The sequence below is a fragment of the Pholcus phalangioides genome, unplaced genomic scaffold, assembly GCF_987345545.1.
Source record: "Pholcus phalangioides strain wild (caught in Gottingen) unplaced genomic scaffold, Ppha-v1.0 ptg000017l_1, whole genome shotgun sequence".
Taxonomy (NCBI): domain Eukaryota; kingdom Metazoa; phylum Arthropoda; class Arachnida; order Araneae; family Pholcidae; genus Pholcus; species Pholcus phalangioides.
In genome coordinates, this window is record NW_028301610.1 from 9,642,967 (window position 1) to 9,663,100 (window position 20,134).

General features: G+C 36.6%; 1 protein-coding gene across 1 annotated transcript; it reads right to left on the reverse strand.

Annotated features, from left to right (window-relative positions):
* Positions 1-10,720: 10,720 nt before the first annotated feature.
* On the reverse strand, positions 10,721-11,932 carry LOC149072339 (F-box/LRR-repeat protein 6-like). Its single transcript, XM_089246778.1, has one exon. It carries the CDS (start codon positions 11,930-11,932, stop codon positions 10,721-10,723), a length of 1,212 nt encoding a protein of 403 aa, XP_089102904.1.
* Positions 11,933-20,134: the final 8,202 nt, after the last annotated feature.

Sequence of the window (20,134 nt, forward strand, 5' to 3'; positions counted from 1 at the left end):
CCTCCCTTATAATCAATGTATGGTTTAAGATGAATTTCATCCATCATAAGAACTACCGTTTTCTCATGGTCTTTTATATAAATTTGCTTTTTTCCTCTATATACTTCAAAAATCCAGAATCTAGGTGTTCCAAATGAGGACTAGTCTTTAAACTACAGGAGATTCTCCTCAATGTAGTGGGATGAGGAATAATCAAAGCTCCAGAATTTCTCAAAAACCTGTAAGCATGAGGTGATATTGTGTAAAGCAGAGCTGAAAATATCATCAATTGAGGTGAATACCTGAACTGTTTCTTTTTAAGTCCTAACAAATGCATCTGTTCTTTGTGAAACTGAAAGATTCTGAGAAATTATTTTCCTGCTGATTCAGCATGAACTCCAAATTGTTCAAGACAATATCGTTGCTATTGCATGCTTTCTTTTCTTGTAAGGATTGAATAGAATCAAGTACATTTGATAATTGATGAAAGCAGTTAGTGTTTTTAGGGATGTTGTTACCACACAAAGTATTTAATTGGGCTGAATACAGAAAAACCTTCAACTCTAAGCTATCATTAATAATAACTGAAGCATCTATTAATGGTGCAATGTCACTTACAATATGGGCAAAAATTGTGAGGCCTTGTTTATTTATAACATTCTAATAATCAGACACTTCAAAGTTTTGAAGGCACTTCAAAAACTAACTTTGTTATCCTCCTCTTCTTTACTCTTCAAACTCAAATGTATAGCTTTCTGTAAGTGCTGCTTTTCCATCCTCGCCTTCTTCTCATCTGGATGCTCTCTGTCTGGCTCATTCGATGACAAATAATTTGGGCATCCTGGAAAAATAGAGTGCACTGCTCCTTTCTTTGGACGAGGATTAGAAAGTCTCACAGTAAATTTTCTGCCAGTTTTCCATCGTACGGTGATGTCTCCCTCTCAATATCACCCTCTTTGAAATGTACCTCACATACCTAATCAAAAAAAAAAAAAAATGCTCATTGTAAAAGAGTAATGTGATATGTTTATTGTGTTTATAAAAATTTTCTAGCAAACTGAACCAAAAACTAATTTGCATTTAAATATTTTCAAAACATTTTTGCGCTGTCACTAAATTAACATATATCGGTGAAGAATGAAACAGCTCTATAATTAGAACAGAACACTCATAACTACAATTACTTACATTTCAAGCATCACAAGTTATTTGTATTACTAATAATTAATTGGAAGTAATGAATTATATTTATTCATAAATGTCACTAAATAGAAGTACCTATTACTTATTGAAATTAAATTTACACAACTGGAATATTCCAATTGTGTTAAATAATTTGGTGCAAGTAATTGTTTTTCTACACAATTAAACTGCATTTTTAACTAGTTAAAAAAAAAATTTCTGGACTTGAAAATTTACTTATTACCAAAATTTATTTTCAAAGCACCCCACACAAGGAAAAAAAATTCAAATCTGTACCTCAGAGCCAAAGAAATACTGGTACGTAATCTTGATGCTTCATCATAGCATTGGTAAAATATATAGAACTAAAAAATGATATAAATAAACTTACCCTAGAAGACTGTTGCTCTAGTTGTTGATAAAAAGATGCCAGCCATGTTATTATTAGCATTTAATTACTGAGAAAATAAAGTCTTCTGGAAAGATGACTTCTTAATACTTGATACAGGTAAACAACAATAGGAAGGAGAAAAAATTCAGCACTAGGAAAAACTGGCCCAATTCAGTGCTGGCCCATTCCTTAAGGTGGTTTACAGTAAGTTTTACTGTATTTCAATTAGAAAAATAGTTAAGGCGAGGATTATACTATAGTTCTTTTATAAAATTTGAAAAATGCGACCTATAAGCTTATCGATTGCATTTGCTCGAATGTAACCAATGAGCTCATTGGTTGCATTTTTCAGGTTTTATAAAAGAACTTTTATAAAACTTCTATAGTGTAATTCTGGTTTAACAGCTATTCATGATTTTAATTTATGTATAATTAATAAAATATAACAGTATTCAACAACAATAAAGGGTTGTATCCTGCTAAACAAAATTATGAAACGGAGACAGTGTGCAGCAGCGATTTTAACATTCAAACTGAATAAAAGCACAAACAACTTTACCACCAAAATGAATAGAAAAGGCAATTCATTGGAAATGAAATAATTAAATTTTATTTGAATGTTAAAATCACTGTACAGATATAGTTCCGCAAAAATTATAATTTGATTATAGAAATATTTCATTAAAGAAATTGGGTGAATACCCAAGCAAATACCAGTTGCACTGAGCAGTGTTGCCGAGGGTATCGTACCAAGGGGTTGGAAGCTTGCTAATGTGCTTTCGATGTTTAAAAAGAGTAGTATAGAGAAGCTGTGTGCAATTATTGTTCAGGGAGTTTGACGAGCTCCCTCTTGAAACTTTTGAAAATTATTATTAAAAAGTAATTGGTAAAGTGGATGGACAAGAACAATATAGTGTCGGATAATCAGAATGGGTTCAGAAAGGGGTTGTAACCAACCTCCTTTGTTTCTATGATCATGTGATTAAGGCTTTGGGTAAAAGCAAAAATATAGATGTTGTTTATCTTGATTTCCAGAAGTCATATGATCTGGTCCACCATGATAAACTCTTGAAGCGTTTACATGAGATTGGGGGCAACTTGCTGAATTAGATAGAATTGTCATTAAGAGATAGGTCATAACGGGCTATGGTGAACAGGGAATTCTCTGATTGGACAAACTGCACGTTTCTCTTACAAGTTGAATGGTATCACTATCCGGGATGCTACTAGGGTCACAGATTTGGGAATTTTCATTGACAAGCAGCTTAGATTTTCTGAACGTTATTCAGCGGTGGTCAAAAAGGTGAATAGAATGCTTGTGTGGGTTTTCATTTTCAAAAAAAGGTCTTTTCACATTCTCCTAAAGTCATTCTTCCACTTTTCTGAGGCTTAGTTCGCCCTGGACTGCAGTATGCTGCAAGGTTTTGGAGACCATACCTACAGAGGGCTATAGACTTGGTTGAAGAAGTGCAGAGAAGACTTGTCCTTATTGACACACTGAGCTTGAGTTATGGCAAGAGACTTCATTTTTCGAATATGTTTACATTAGAAGAAAGCAAGCTTTTTTTGGGGGGGGGGGGGATATGATCGAAGTGTTACAAATTCTCAATGGGATGGATTATTGATACTCCGTCAATCAACTGCTTTGACAAGGGGAAATCAGTATCGATTGGTGAGAGATAATTCTAGGTTGTGGTATTGCAGGGAATTTTTCTGTAATAGGGTTGTTAATAAATGGAATAGCTTACCCTGTGGGTAGTAAATTCTAACACAATTGACACGTTTAAAAAGAAATATGATAAACATGTTGAGGTTAAATCGAGGAGGTATCCATACTTACATAAGACAACCAAACATTTTTTATGGGCATTGTATTTTGTTCTATCATTGTATATAGTTTTTAGTTTCTATAATTGCATTTTTAATTGGGTTGCTGTGTTTTAGAAATATACATCCATATTTGTTATGAGCATCTTTTTTTCAGTCACCTCATTGGGCATTTTGCTTATTGTGGTCCTATATTTGTATAAATGAATTAATCAAAGTTTGTCACAGACTTTTAGGGCTAATTGCATTTTAATTTTTTAATTAAATAAAAATATTGTAAGATTTTTTACAACTCAGGTCTATCACCATTTATGATGATTTACTACCTAGTGAGTTGTGCCGGAGGTGTAACTGTGTGTATACTTAACAGTCTGAGTGCGTATGTAGTGTTATGTTTGATTTTTCAGTGCCGCCATCTATATTTCAGAAGAGAAGTGAGTGATGTGTTATGATTGAATTACATCTGTGCTGTTTGTAGGTCTGTTGCTCTCTGTGACGAGACTTTTTTAACGGGGAGATCGGCTCACATTCGTGCCTTGAAGTTGGGAACCACAGAAAACCAACTTCAGCCGACCACCACTATGGCGATGGTGGGGTTCAAACACGGGCCCTCACGATGCGAGTCTGTCACTATGACCACTCGACCACCATAGCGGCCATGATCAAATCAGACACCATGGTCGAAATTAAGATGAGTCCTTGGTTGCGCATTTGTATACTCTACTCTGTACATTTCCTGGTTAACTGTTTGACTGGCTTTGTTAAGGTGTTAGTGGTTAAAACTTTTATTTCTCATTTTAGTTGTTGTAAGACCTTAGTTGAGGCAAAGTTTGGCAGAAAAAAAAAATTTTCAACCCCTTAATGACCTTGTCGCCCTGACTTTTAAAAACTTGAATTGGAGATTTTTAGACAACACATACAGATACTCAAAATAGAAAACATGATGCAAGAAAACAAAAAAAATAAAAAGAACTAGTACAGCATCATAGTGATCTTCATATCCTGCACTTAATGGGAAAATAGCATCATCTTGGTAAAAACTAGTAAAAAAAAGAAGATTCACAACCCCTGCTGAAACAAAAAACATCCATTAGCAAGAAAGTAGCCAAAACGAAATCATGAAGGAAAAACAATAGGATTATACTACAACTGTTCCCTCCCCTAAGATACAGGGCTTGTACATGAATGTACAATATGCCATAATGGATAGAGCACGATCACACATTTTTAACTACTGATCTAATGTATAAGACTATTATTTTATTGAAAAATGAACAATCAAAACTTGCTACAAGATCCATGAGCTGATAATAATAGTTGAAGCTCATGCTTAATGAAAAAAACATATTACATACCAGAGGTTTGTCCGGCTAAAATTTGGGTCAGTTTTCCGAACCCTCCACAAAATGCAAATTAATAAAACCATAATTTGGCATTTAACTTCTTTTGTGATTAATTAACTAGCTTATTTTGCTTCCCACAAAATTACTTATTTTTCATAAAATTAATAACCCTTTTCACAAAAACAGCAAAAATTTTCACAATAACAGGACAGAAAAAGTCTGGGCAGACCCTGCATACATATATTCACTATTACCAAAAGAGTGAAAAAATTTAGGCAAAAACTTCATTTGAAGGGGAAAAATATGTATATAAATTTCAAAAAGTCAAAGAAGCTAAAAAACCAAAATTGTGTAAGTACAGGCGGAATGAATGCAGAATCATTAATAACAACATACAATTTCAATCACTAGGTGAGACATGTTCATGGCATCTCCACATTCTTAAAGACAAGCCCTCTATGGACAGATTTTTTTTTGCCCCCCACTCCACATGACCATGACTAAATGTATTTTTTAATCATTCATGATTCAGGATTTATCGATTATTTGAAAATACAGTGAAAATCCTATATAACGATAATCACCTATGCTAGGGTTTGAAAAACCTAGGTGCTAAGCATATTCCTTTTGCCTGAGCAAAGTAATCACTAGTAATCACTTACAGACGAATTTAGGTGCCAATATGAATTTTTTAGTCATAATGGTCTTTTGGCACCCAGGATCAGGACCAAGGCCGCAGTAAGGGGAAGGACTTGGGGGGTCTACCCCCCCCCCCCAGAAATGTGAGAAAATGACAGAAAAAGGAAAAAAGATGGCCAAATCTATTGTTTTATCACTTTCCCCCCCGAAATGAAATTTATCTCCCCCCCAAACGAAATTGGCTATGGCATGATCAGGGCACAACTACATACTTTGTCACCCAGGGCAAGTCAGCATTTTGACACCCCAAATGTAGAAGCAGTTAAAGGGTGTGAGGTGACTCAACGGTACATGTAGTCTATCCATAATGTACGTGTGGCGAACTCTTGCACCTGCTTCTCGCTTGCACCTGCCTAGCCCAGCAAGCGACAAAAGATAAGGACTCTCACATACACTCTCTTAACTGTCTCAAGACCAGTCGGTCGCATGAACCAGCTTGTTATTATATTTAAAAATGTTTAATATTCCTGTGAAATAATTGTATTAAATTTCAACTTCAAAGTATGCTATCAAAATATGTTTCAGGTGAATTCTGTGCCCCTTCTGGTCCAGCCCCTGAGGCATCAGGCCCTCCTGCTCTCCCCTAGTTGTGACCCTGCCTAGGATTTGTCAAGCCCTGGCCTACATAACAATATTACTATCTAATCACAAAGCACTTTTTCATATAGTGTCATTTTATATTCCAGAGAGGATATAATAACTATAGTTCATTTAAAATGATACATTTCTCTGGTCACTTGAGCATTGTTATTAGCATTTCACTGAATTGTAGATGTATAAACTATTCTTTTCTGCCATATGTTTACTATATGTATTGATTTTCTAGTCGATTTATAATACGAGAAGTTAAGGAAATATAAGGGCTGTCTCTCTGGACTACCAGCAGTGGCATATGCAGGATCTACCTTCGTTTGTTTTATTATTGTATAGCGGGACCTGACATTGCTGTCTTTTTTCTAGTACAGTAGCACTTGCCATTGTTGTTGGAAAAAATTCTGATTCTTGAACAAATAAGGGATTTGTTCAACAAGAACAAAATCAACTTTTCTACTTTCAATTTTTTCTTCTACAAATTGACAAAGCCTGTCTTGGGGATACATCAAACGTTGTGGAAAATGCACACTGGCAAATGAATGATACAGAATGCTTTCAAGCCATCTGATCAAGACTATAACTTTGTTTCGTTGTAAAACTCAATTGTTTCAGAAATTTCTCACTTTGAGAATATATAGGCCTACTTCAATATTTCAATGCACTGAATGTAATAGAAGAATATTTCCCTTTTTCTTTCCCAGGAAACACAAAATGTAATGAAGAGATGGTATTTGAGTTTTCTGGATGTTAATGTCGAAACTGATATTTGAAAAGAAAAGTCATTTGCCTCCTGTGGGAATCAAACCTGGATCCCCTTGCATACCGGGCAAGTGCGCTAACCAATGAATTGAAAAGTGTCTCTGGTGTATTGGTTAACGCACTTGCCCGGTATGCAAGGGGACCCAGGTTCGACTCTCGGAAGAGGCGCGGATCATGTTTCATTCCAAATATCAGTTTCAGCATTAACATCCAGAAAATTCAATTTCTCAGTACAAAATGTAACGTTTTTATAGGTAAACACATCAAACATGTTTCATATAGAGATCTCTGATTAATTTCATATGAAATTTATTTCATCTTTTATTATTATACATACTGAGGTAGTATTATTCTGCTTCAGTACTTCAGCAAATATTGATGAAGAAAAATAATCATTACATGCTCAAATTTCTACTAGCTTTCAGATAAGATTCTGTTGTATTATCACTTCATTTAAATCATTTAGAGGAGTTGCTCGATATACCATCAAAGCAATGTATGGATCTTCTCACTTCTTAATCAAGATTTTAACTGTTTTAACTGCTGACTCAACTAGTCCATTACTTGAAGGAAACTTTGGGCTACTAGAAATGTATGTGAATCCATACCCTTTAGAATACGTTTGAAATTCCAATGTTCGCACTGGATCAAACTAAGGCCCATTGTTTGATCGAACAATATCTGGAATGCCTGGTTCACCTGTATTGCTGGAATTGCAAAAGGAAAGTGGATGGATCAGCCGTGTTTACTTTTCAGATTGAAAGTTCCTTACAAGTACTGATTTTCATCTACTTGATGTGTGTCAGAACATTTTTTTTCTGCTGCTACTTTGTTGTTATGGCCTTTTACCGCTGCCACCATGTTGTATTATCACTTTATTTAAATCAAGAAAAACCGCACATACACAAACACACACAGAGCATATACATTGCTTGTCAGTTCAACCTGCCGTCCAGACAGCTTTGACTCTCAATTCTTTGGCTAGTGATGATTATTACACAGATTCAATTATTCACATCACTACATTTTTGGCCACATATTAGTTTTTTTATTTTGTAATTAGTCTATCATTAAGGATGCTTTCAATCAGCCTGAGTGAGCATATCTATATTAGTAGGAATTTGATGCCACAATTTAACAAAATATTAGCTCTGCACATGCTATGAACGTGCCTATAATGTTACTGGTCAATTTGACCTGTGATGGTCTTGCTATGTATAACTACAAATATCTCCGCTGTTTTTTTTTTTATTTATGAGGCACAGTTCAATATTAAGGGGTGATCAGTAATGAAATGAAAACAATTGAAAAAATAAAAAAAATTATTAATTGTTTCAAAAATTTACATGATTACTTTATTTTTCTACATAATCACCATGTCGTTCCAAACACTTCTGATATCATGAAACCAGCTTTTTCAAACCTTCTGCATAAAATTCCGCTGCAAAAGCACACCCTTTTGGTCCCAGAATACAGTTGCCATGATTTTTCTTTGAGACTGGATTTGTTTGAATTTTTTAGGTTTAGGTGAACCGGAATGATGCCACACTGCATGGATGTCGATTGGGATCAACATGTATTGTGGTTTCGTCTCAGCATTGACGTATGAAATCCACGTTTCATCACTAGTGATCATACGGGAAAGAAATTCGTCTCCATCATGGTTAAAACAGTCGAGAAAAGCACACGCAGATGCCCAGATAAGCATTTTCGATACCCATCGTGCACACAGTTTTCGATAACTTAGAGTTTGTCTTGATTCTCAACAATGTTGTCCTAGAAACTTCTGGAAATTCTACAGAAAGATTGCTAAAGCGACAATTTTCTTTTACTTTTGCATTCACACGCTCAACGAGATCGTCAGTTGGGACACTAGGTCTGCCAATTCTCTGCTCATCATGAACATTTGAACAGCCTTCCTTAAACTCGCGACACCATTGCCTCACTTTTCCTTCATTTATTGCGGTAGGTCCATATGTTTCACACAATTGATGGTGAGTTTGAGCAGCATTATGTCCTATTGCGCTTAGAAATCTAATCATTGATTGAATTTCCCAACTGGCAGGATTTGTTATTACCGCACTCATTTTAACACACTGTTTTGTGCAGGCAGACAACAATCAAATGACAGCAATATGGCGGTTACATTCAGGGCCGCAACTGGGGGTGCAGGCGGGTCTGGTGCCCGGACGCCTGACTAGAGACAGGGCCGTCTCAAAAGCATCATGGGCCCCCGGGCCAAGTGATTTTTTGAGGCCCTACAGGGCAAATTCTCGAAAATTTCAACCAAATCTAATTTTTGTGAGGCCCACCCGGGCCGTGCCTGGGTGGGCCCATGCATTAAGACGGCACTGACTAGAGAAACCGCAAATTTCACTCTTTAACCTCTTCTTCAACATTATGGGGGGCGCCAAAATGTGTGCTTGCCCCGGCTGACCAAGCATCTATTTGTGGCCCCAGTTACATTCCCAACAGACCAAGTAATGCTACTAATCATGCGTTAACCAATCGGTATTGCCATTCGGTTTTTATACGTATGTGTGATCGGCCCTTAATTTTGAACCGCGCCTCGTATTTATGATAGTTGGAAAGCATGATATTTGAGCATGTTTAGGAAAAGGCGTGAAATTTCAACATTTTGGCTCATCATGCAGATCAAGCGAGAAGATCGTAAATGGTCAAAATTATCGGCATGGTCCTTCTAATGTTAAGATAGCATATAGAGTGTCCCCCGAAAGCAGAATGTGCCAAAATATGTGACGTACGTTGCAGAACAATTAGTGCTACTGCAGAACAATTAGGAAGAATTTTAAGAAAAAGTGCAAAAAAGCACTATTACATGTATGGGAATTTTTACCGCAGAACATTTCCAGTCAGCTGAGGGCTCGTAGCAGAACAATAAACACTCTGCTTTGGGGGTATCCCGTCCTTCTGTGTATGCTTCAAACTGCCAGGCTAAAGCTTCCTGCAACCTCCTTCTTTTGGGAGCCATGGACATGTCACATTATATCATTCAATCATACGCTTCTACTACCCAATCATTTTTTGCCAACTTTAAGTTGAATAATTCATTAGTATAAATTTGCAAGCACTTCAAAAGACTAATGTGTAAAAAAATACTTAAATTTCATTATCCTTTATGAAATAAACAACAAGGAAAAGAGAAATATGAGACAAAACAGATTACATAATAATCGTTTGACATTGGAAAGAAATAAAAATAGCTAAGGAAATCTTCTTGCTACCTGTCTTATAGTCCAGTTATAGTTCATATTTTGCAATGTCCACACAAATGACACTAATATCGGCTCATGTATTGACAATCATGTTGATACGAAGTCCACAAACTTCGCCTTCCACACTAGTCGGCGATCACCATTCACAGGTATATATCACATACACTGTAGACTATTTTCTCTGTGCAAGTCTTTGTTCCATGAGAAAAATGTAGCAGCTGGATGCGAGGACAGTTTCTTCTCACAAATAGTGTTCTTCCATACATTCCCAGCCCCTATGGAACTAGTTCTGTTTCATTTGAATCGTTTTTGATTCCAGAATCTCAAGTCTCTTCTATAAAATTCTCTGTTGGTGGCCTTGGGAGTCTTAGCAGATTTTTTCATAGGCACTCATTCTGTCCCTTTAAACATGATGCACACTGGCAAATACTTCTGGCTACACTTCACGACGAGAAAAGATTCATTATCGTTCTACCATTCACTTCAGCTCTAGATATATTTTTGTCTTTTTGCACCATCCTTATCTCCAGCTCTCCTCACATTTCATTGAAGATTCCCAAAGTGAAGTTCCTCTGCTGATCAAAGTGAAGTTTTAGAGGCACTTCATAACGGAAAATTCAGTTGTGAATGCATATTCTATCCTTATTGCTTCTTCATCTGGTATTAGACAGGCTTCCGACCACTTATTGACTAATTTTGTTTTCTTTGCTCTAATTTACTTTAAAGTCTATGTAATCCAGATCCAGAATTTTCTCAACCTCTTGACGATTACTGAAAATCTGTAATGCTTTGTTGAATTCTTGTGGCACAATGACTACATGACTCAGATTTCTACATTTTTCAATGAAAACTTTCAAAAACTGCAAATTTACAGTACCATTCCCAAAAGTTAATGATGTGATTTTTGGATTAGGATCGCTATCCAATAGAATTTTCAAAACAGTGTTCAAATCCCACTGCCACATCCTGAGGTGGAGCTTCACCAATGTATGCTTCCACTTGTCTACTGCCTGTTTCAGAGCCACAAAATCCATATGAGTAAAACGTTTAAGCCATATTTCCAGAACTCTGAGTTTATCAGATGGAATTTTCGAGACATTTTCCAATATCAAATTTTCATTTGATATAAGTTCAAGATATTCTAGATTCATTGAGTTTTTCAATAAACAGTTCAAGTCCAATCCATGAAATTTGCTTTCACCAGCTCTAAACACTTCCATTTCTTTGAACCCAATGCAATCATTCATGTCTGCAATAACGACATCACAATAAGTGAATTCAAGTTTCTTAAGTTTGCGGCACCCACTCTCTAGTTTACGTATTGGAAACAGATGGTAGATATCAAAATCCAGATTACTAAACCTAAATTCCTCCAATGACGGGCACTTATTGCCTATACTCGTTATAAGATCTTCGGTTTTGAATGAGTAACAAGATGAACTCAAATCCAGATGTTTTAGTTTTGAACCACAGACTTCAAAAATGGGGTCTAGTTCTTGAACAGTCAGATACCAACTTAAATCATTGATTCTCATGTACTGCATAATTAACCGTTCCAATTCAGGACAATGTTTAGCCACGAGCAACAAGGAACGTCTGTTCACATTGTTCCTTGACATGTCTAGAGCTTTCAGTTTACAGATATTTGGTAGTATACAGGACAAATCAAAAGGTTCACCATCAAGTCTAGGTAACTGAAGGCTTTCAGTAAATTGAAGCAATCCTTTCCTTGCAAAGTACCACAAAGCGCTCCAAGAAAGTATCTTGATGTCTCTCCAAAGCAATGGAGTTTTTGAGAGATCATTCCACGCTTTACATACCGGTGTGACAGTCTTTAAAAACTGCACATGTCCCTCAGATTTAGTTAAATACGAAAAAATTTCCACCATCAACTCTGGAGGCAAGTCTTTGATGGACTTCATGATGTCTTCTCAGGTTAAGACCGACGTGTCACGCAGTTTGTATGCGCCGGCAAAGACTTTGTTTACATCCTAAGAACAGTTAAAGGGATTTGGGATCGATGAAAGTCATCCACTGTCGAAACTGACGAGATCGGAGATGAAAGATGTCCGTGTTTCGTCAATCTGGGGAAAACGACAGAAATGAGACAGTCAAAATAAAATATTATGCTGAGAATATTTTAATATAATTTTCGAACTCATCTAATTTCACCATGAACACCAGAGGCGATGCGATCTCAGCGGTGGACATCATCTGTGGCAGGGCAGTAGGGTGCCTTCTTGGGGCCCCGGGGCAGTATTTTCCTTGAGGCCCCTCTTGAAAGGGTTACTATTACGCAAAACAAATGCAAACTTTTGTGGGGACCCCCATTCGGCTCGGGACCCAGGGGCAGTGCCCCGGTTGCCCCAGCCTAGTTATGGCCTTGGTCTGTGGATGAAACACCAGGGCCGTCTCAAGAGTATCATGGGCTCCGAGCACAATGATTTTTTCTGAAGCCCTCACTGGCTAGGAATGCCTTCCTGGCTACTAATTTACATAGTTACCAAGCTGGCCATGTTTCCTCGAGAGAAATACGGAAAATTGGGATTCCAAATACGGGACATTGACAATTATTGCCAAAAATGCCGCCGAAACTAAACAAAGTTGTCAAATACTGGTGAAACTATGGAAAAATAACAATGGCTGGAAATGTTCACCAAGGCAAATGTGGGAGTTATAGTTGTAATTATCATGCAAAATGTAGCGAGAATGAGACTCAAGCGAGAATAAAGATTTTTATTGAGGATGGACATATAGAAAATAAATTTTATATTTATAGATTTATTGTCCACAAAAATTGCTAGCAATTTACAAACATTTCATAGAAAATATCAATAAAAATAAGTAATTAAATAAATACAAATCAACAGTTTGCGTAAAATAAAGTAATACACGCTAAAATAATTGTGCAAGAGTTCTCTTGGTAACTATTCAAATTTTGATTGAAAAAATAAAATTAATAAAATATTTTTTTCAGGAGAGGGTTTTTCTAATGGTTGTCAAAGCCATTAGAATCACTCTCTTCATTGATTCGCCGAAGGTTCCCAGACATGAGGCTTGGAGCGAAAATAATTGTGGTAACAATCTGCAGGACGAATAATTCCCGCTTATTCGTTATGTTTTATAGTAATTTTCATAGTTGTGTGTGTGAAGCACAGCCCCCTTGTATTTTACAACTTCTTACAATTAGCATTTTCTATTACCTTGAGTGCGGGGCCCCTCAAAGTATAGGTTCCAACGCCAAATTTATTCAGAAGGAGCCTTAATCAAAGCTTTTGGTGACTCTTCACAACAGAACGAGCATTTGGTGAGCGCCATACCCTCAGAACTCAGACACCTATGCAAGGTATTTCTAGGAGCTCTGCCGAGAACGACCAATAGCGGGCAGGGAGAATTACGGCAAGAAGCGTGCAAGATTTTGTCCTGTAATAAAGGTGGGAAGAGGGGCTGCTTTGAACATCCTTTCAGATCAAGCGCTTGAGAGTAATTTTCAAAAATGATAATGAAAAACTCCACCCTCTCTCTTTCTTCTTCTATCAAATAAATACAACAAATCTAATCACTGTGAAACTGTAAGAGCTCATTTACATGCTTGCACACTATTTTGGTTACTCACGGACTTGCAAACTCTCTAGATCTCTTTTGGTCACTCACATGCTTTCAGACTCTAGGTCACTCACCGATCTAGTCACTCGCTCTCTAAGCAGAGGCGGATTTATACTTTTACAAATTTCGACGCCCTTCTATTGTACTAATTTTCTTGAAAACTCATTTCTAAAATGTGCAGCCCCGGTCTATAACCTACTAAGCCCTCCATCTGTGTAAATAATATTCTGCACATGAGATCATGCTTTCGATCCTTACCTTTCCGACAATAATGTTGAGAAAAATTCAGAGAGAAGACAGAGCTTGGACAGTGATACCAGGAACACACAAGTATATATTATTTCACAAGCGGCAAGTGTGCGTTTTGGTCCCCTCATCTACTAATTTTTCTGGAACGGTCAAAATGAAGGCAAATAAAGAATTCGTCTTCTTACTTGTCGTCCCTGGCGCACCAGAAAAACGGCTTTACAAATAATTCTTCTAAAATAAAAGTCGCCTCGTTATATTTCCTCTTTACTGGATGAGTGCCAGTAATGATGACTTGTCAACTAGATATGCTATGTGAATTGAGTTATCTGGAATAATTAAAAACAGTAAAATGACTTCGGATCAAAAAACTTGAAATCTTCTTAAAAGCGGGACGTATGGTCGCCCACATTCCGCGTGGGGAACAATTGTAAGGTTTTTTTCTCTGAATAGCTTCACCAGAATTTCCCTATGGTAGAGCCGTGTCAGTCTTCTTTGGAGGTGGCATATGAGACTTTGCACCCGGGCGGCAGGTAAGTTCGAGCCGCCTCTGATAATACAGTAGACTCTCGGTAACTCGACATCTCTTATTCTCTTGGTTGGCACAATACTAATTTCATTGTAGGAAAACCTCTCTAACTCGACACATGTTTGGCTTAACTCCGCTTAAGTCGACTACGATTTTTGTCCCTTCACCACGACTGGTTTTTATAATTGGCCTTCTATTATCAGTTATAAGAATTTTTTGACATTGTTCATGGGTACTTTGAGAATTATTTGTTTCTTTGTTCTTTATGATGGGTCCCTTTTTTGCATTGGGGGCGTGTATGTGAAGAATGAATGTTTGAAATCTGTTGGCTTGCTTATCATTTTAGTGGAGTTTCCAAAAAAGGTCTTTCATTCTTTTCATGGTCAAAAAAACGTCCACATCCAAAATTAGATGAAAATCTTATCTATTGGGAGTTTTGATATCGTCTGCTGTAAAGAATGTTTTCGGTGGTACTCAGTTTCACGATTTCTTGGAAAAAGAGTAAAAGAAAAAGAGCTAAAGCCTAGTTAGACGCTGAATATGTCATTTGGTTGTCATCTTGATTATCGACGGCCGTGAATACAATGGCATTCAATGGCTCTACGCAAACATCACACTTTAAGTTTAAAATCAAAAGTTTAAATTAAAAAACTAGAATCGGGTAAAACTCAGAGTGAACTCGCCAAAGAATATGGAGTTGCACGGAACACTATTTCAATATTTGCCAAAAATAAGAAATTTTTTTTTTCAGCATTTGAATCTTATGAACCAAGCAGAAAACGCATAAGAAAATCAGACTTCAGTGACGTAGAAGCGACTCTTTTGTGGTTTAAATCCACTCGATCTCACTCCATCCCATTACCCGGACCAATAATTCAAGAGAAAGCAAAGGATTTCGCAAAAAAATCTCAATCAAGGTATTTTACAGCGAGCAGTGGATGGTTGACCTGATTCAAAGAGCGCCATGACATTGTTTTTAGGAAAGTTTGCAGAGAGAGCCATCTGCATCTCAAGAAACTGTTGAAAATTGGAAGAATGATATTCTGAAGCCAATGATAGAAGGGTATAAAGATGCAGATGTGTTTAATTGTGATGAGACAGGTTAATTTTTTCGCCTAACCAAACGCTTGCCTTCAAAGGCGAAAAATGTAAAGGAGGTAAAAACACACGATTGACAGTTCTTTTGGCTGCAAACTATAGAAAAATTGAAACCGTTAGTTTTATCGGAAAATCCAAAAATCGGCAGTTCAGATGAAGTATCTACATCATCTCGCCATGATGCATTGAAAGCTGTAGATGTGATACGTCGATTCCTACGCACTCAGGAAAAAGCCGAACAATCGTGGGATAAACTGAACAGTGTAGAATTTTTGTTTTCTCTGCGGAAAGAAAAACAAACAAATATACTTAATTATTTTTCACGAGGTTAATTTTTTATATGTTTTGATTCTATTATGAAACAACCCCAAATTAAAATTAATGAGAGAATTAGCATTTTATTTAATCGAACTGTTTGAATGCGTATAATTACGTACACAAAAATAATCGGACAAAAATTTAGAGCGAAACCCCGCTAACTCACATGTTTGTCGATACTTTTAGGGTGTCGAGTTACCGAGAGTCTACTGTAATAATAATGTCAAATTACATGAATTCATCCAGAATCAAAGCAAACACTTATGGAACGCGAGCTGAAACTTCCATCATCTACTATAGTAAACCTGAGAATTATTGGTAATTGGTAAAAAATTTTGCCGTCTTGCAGTTGAATGGTTAATTGCGACCGAGCTGCAAGATTTTTAGTTTTCCAAGTTCGATAAACAGCATGATTTTGTCAATTATGTATTTGATTGATTCGAGGCCTTGTTAAGAGCATCGTGGGCCAAGTGATTTTTCTGAGGCCTTACCTGGAAAATTCTCTAAAAATTCAACGACGCCTGGTTTACGGTAGAGTAGATTTGTAATTAAATGTAGTTTCCTCTGAACATTTCTCGTATCGCATAACATTTACAGTAGGGATTGGCAAATCAAAAGAAAATTTGGGGGGGTCAGTCTGAATTTCTCAAGAGCCAAGCATTCTCTACCCCCAAGAAAGTCAGATTTTTTTTCCAACTTTTTCGGTCCTCTTTGGTAGGCAAGATGACATAAATTCCGAGATTTTCGTGTTGTTCTCAACCTCAAATTTAGTAACATCAGCAAATTTTAGGCGCCCCAATCAGTGCTGTCTTAACGCATGGTCTCACCCGGGGGTCTCAAGAGCAGAAGGGCCTCACAAAAATGAAAGGTAGTTGGATTTTTTGAGAATTTGCCAGGTAGGTCCTCAGAAAAATCACTTGGCCCGGGGGCTCATGATGCTCTCAAGACGGCCCTGACCCCAATACCAATATTGAAGTCACCCTGGCGACAGGATACGTCACGACCCGATTAGTCTGCTTTCGTATGAAATACAGCATATCATTCGTATTTGCTGAATTTTCCGCCATCCTTGTCAAATTCATGCGAATTTTCGGCAACCTCATATCAAGGTTTGCAAACTATCTCCCTTGGCCGTATACTTCTGCTTCAGTGTGTTTGTTACTTACTTTTCAATGTAAAAATATCTACCTCCGATTATGCGAAAACGGCGCCGTTAATAATGAAGCATGTGTTTTTTTCCCGCGTCCCTGCTGTGAAACTTCACTGGAAAGCATCTCGCAGACAGTACGCGCCAACACGCCTCTGTTAGAGTAATAAAATCAGAAGTACCCAAGCGCTTTTAGCGGTCAAAACGGTGCGACTAATTATTTACTACTTTCTTTTGCAAAGTTTATTTTGGCAGTATTTCAATACATCTAGAACTCATTCTCTTTGTCATATGAGAATAATGAAGTAATTCCTTCAAGTTTATTTTGTTCAGTGTTCAATTTAGATATGGAATCTAACCGAAAGAAGAAAAAACCTTGTCAGCATCCTTCAAAGAAATATGACATTTCGTATATTCTATTCCGAGCAGCTCGTCGACGCCGTAAACAAAATGCCCAGCAACTTTTGTCACAGGTGACAGATGTAAATCCAGCATGTCACTGTTTAGAAACTTTAATGAACCTGGCCATCAAGGAAAGTATGTTTAGGGTTGTAGATCACTTGTTATCAGCAGCAGAGGTTGACATCAATTTTAGAGATGGAAAAGGAATGACTCCATTACATCTAGCTATTTCAAAAGCAGTACCAATAGAAACGTTTTCTTCAATTATAAACTATGGTGCAAATGTGAATGCGCAAAATGTATTTGGAGAGACTCCATTACATTTAGTTGCTAATGATGGTTTGATTGAGAAAACAGATCTATTACTGCGCTGTGGTGCATATGTTGATACACAAAAATGCACAAATGAAACACCATTACATCTTGCTGCTGTAAACAATAGGACTGCAGTAGTAAAAGTACTTTTAAAATATGGAGCTGATGTGAACAAACTGAATAATAATAAAAGTACACCCCTAGCAGAAGCTGCTATCCGTGGCTATTTAGAGATAGTTAGTTTATTGATAAATGCTGGGGCCAATGCCAATCTAAGGAATATAAGAGGACGTACCGCTTTACAGTCAACTCTGTGTTCACATTATGAAATACCAGATGACCTTATAAAAATTTTGATATATGAAACAGTGGATATTACTACCAACAGCTACCAAAAATCAACGCCATTGTACAAATTAACTTTTGAAAGGAAATATGGAATTGATGTTGCAAGAGAACTCATAAACAAGATATTGCTTAAAAATCCAACATTAAGAAAGCCAGATTTCTTAAAGAAGCAATATGAGTTATCAGCACATTGGGAAGTAGTTCAAAAAGCTGCAACAGAAATGAGCCTCATAAAATTTAAAGACATGGTGGTAACATTAGGAGATATTTTATCTGAAAATAATGAGGAAAAATTGGCTGATTTGTTATCTAGAAAAAATATTCAAATTGAAATAAAAAAATATTATCACAGTTTTCCAGTTTGCAAACAGCTAATGAAGTACCATATTTCCAGAGGATGGAAGCGGATGTGTTTGTTGCAGAAGACAAACATTATACTGGATCACAGTAAAGCAAGTGGTTTACCGTTGGAAATACGGAAAAAAATATATGGTTACTTGAATAATGTAGATTTCAGTAACATTATTTCATCAGCATTTATCAATGAAGCTCCAGAAGTCAAACATTTGTCAAAGTGAAACATCATTCCACATTCATTGCTTCTCCTGTTGAAAAGTCCATAGTTCAAACATTGAAAATATTATCCTTCGCATAAGAAAAATTCATCAAGTACATTCCCTAGATTAAAAATTATACTCATTCAGAAATTAAAAAAAAGGTTAATTATACAAATCTGCTGCTGAATTTTTTTAAGGTCAATTCCATGAACTTATTGCTGTATTATATTTTTCACGTCTTGAAGTAGTTGGTGCTTCAGAAAATCTAAAGAGGGAAGTTTTCACAAGAAGCTCCTGCAATAATTTGTATGGAATGAGTTGTGTGAAATGATGCGACTGGCAAAAAAAGAATGACAACATTTAAATGGACGACGTGAAGAGTGACAGATTTTACTGGTGTGTCACACATCACCATCAAGTGCTTCTATCAGCAGTGAAGATAAACACACTCATCAAACAGACCTGCACATTGCAGTAGAAAAATAGATACTCTCAGTCAAGAGTATAAAAAAAACATGTATACAACAGGACAGACACTGCAAATACCACTAAACCACACATGCACCTTGTAAATATTCCTATGAGGAACTTATCGGTGAATGTCAGAATGTGCCATATTTATGTGTTCAGTAACCAACATGAAGTTTGTTTTTGAGGAATGCCTGTTATGTGTTTAAGAATAGCTGCCACCTATCTTCCAAATTTGACAACAAACAATCCAGCAGATTATTTTGCCTGTTGTATTATGTTTCAATTTCAAATGTTGTAGACCTAATTGCTCTCCAAGGAGAGACTTTCAAAATGGGAGATCAGCTCGCAATCTGGCCTCAAAGTTAGACAAACTTTCTGCTGTTGATTTGAATAGGTAAAGAAACATTGATATGTATAATATAAAGCAGTGGTTCTCAACATGGGTCCAAGGCCCCCCCCCCCCATATATGCCATCATCTCCATTCATACCTATAAAAATATTGCATTTGAGCCCCTTCAATATTTTTGAGCCCTCCCAATATTTCCAATAACTTTACGCCTATGGTTCTAAAATGGTATGGTATCTGAATGTTATGATGTGGTAAATATAACCATCAAATCACACTATTTACATAATTATTAGCTAACATCAAGTTAATTAATTGAAAATTCCCAACTAATTATTACAGACATCTCAGTCCAGTGGTTCCTAAACTTTTGTCACCTGTGACTCCCTTGCACTAGTCAATATCTGTCTGTTGCTCCTCTCGGAATAGTCTAATAAAGAACTGTTACTGTTTCACAGACTAAACAGGCATATATCAATATCAAGAACTTGCCGCTATGTCCTCTAGGAGTCATTACTTTGATAACCACCGCCTTAGTCCACAAGATTGTTTTTAATTGTATGTAGTATTATTTTATGGTAGGATTGATGCGTGGCCCGGGCAGATAAGAAACACTGATATAGAATGCAACCCTTCGTCAAGCACAATGTGAAAAGTTATGAGTTCACCATTTCCAAATCAGAAAGTTTTTAAATTTAAATTAGAAATGAACGAAAACAATACAAAAACACGAAAGATAT

Bases quoted from the DNA above. Each gene is read 5' to 3' on its own strand.
- LOC149072339 (XM_089246778.1), bottom strand. From the start codon at position 11,932: ATGAAGTCCATCAAAGACTTGCCTCCAGAGTTGATGGTGGAAATTTTT.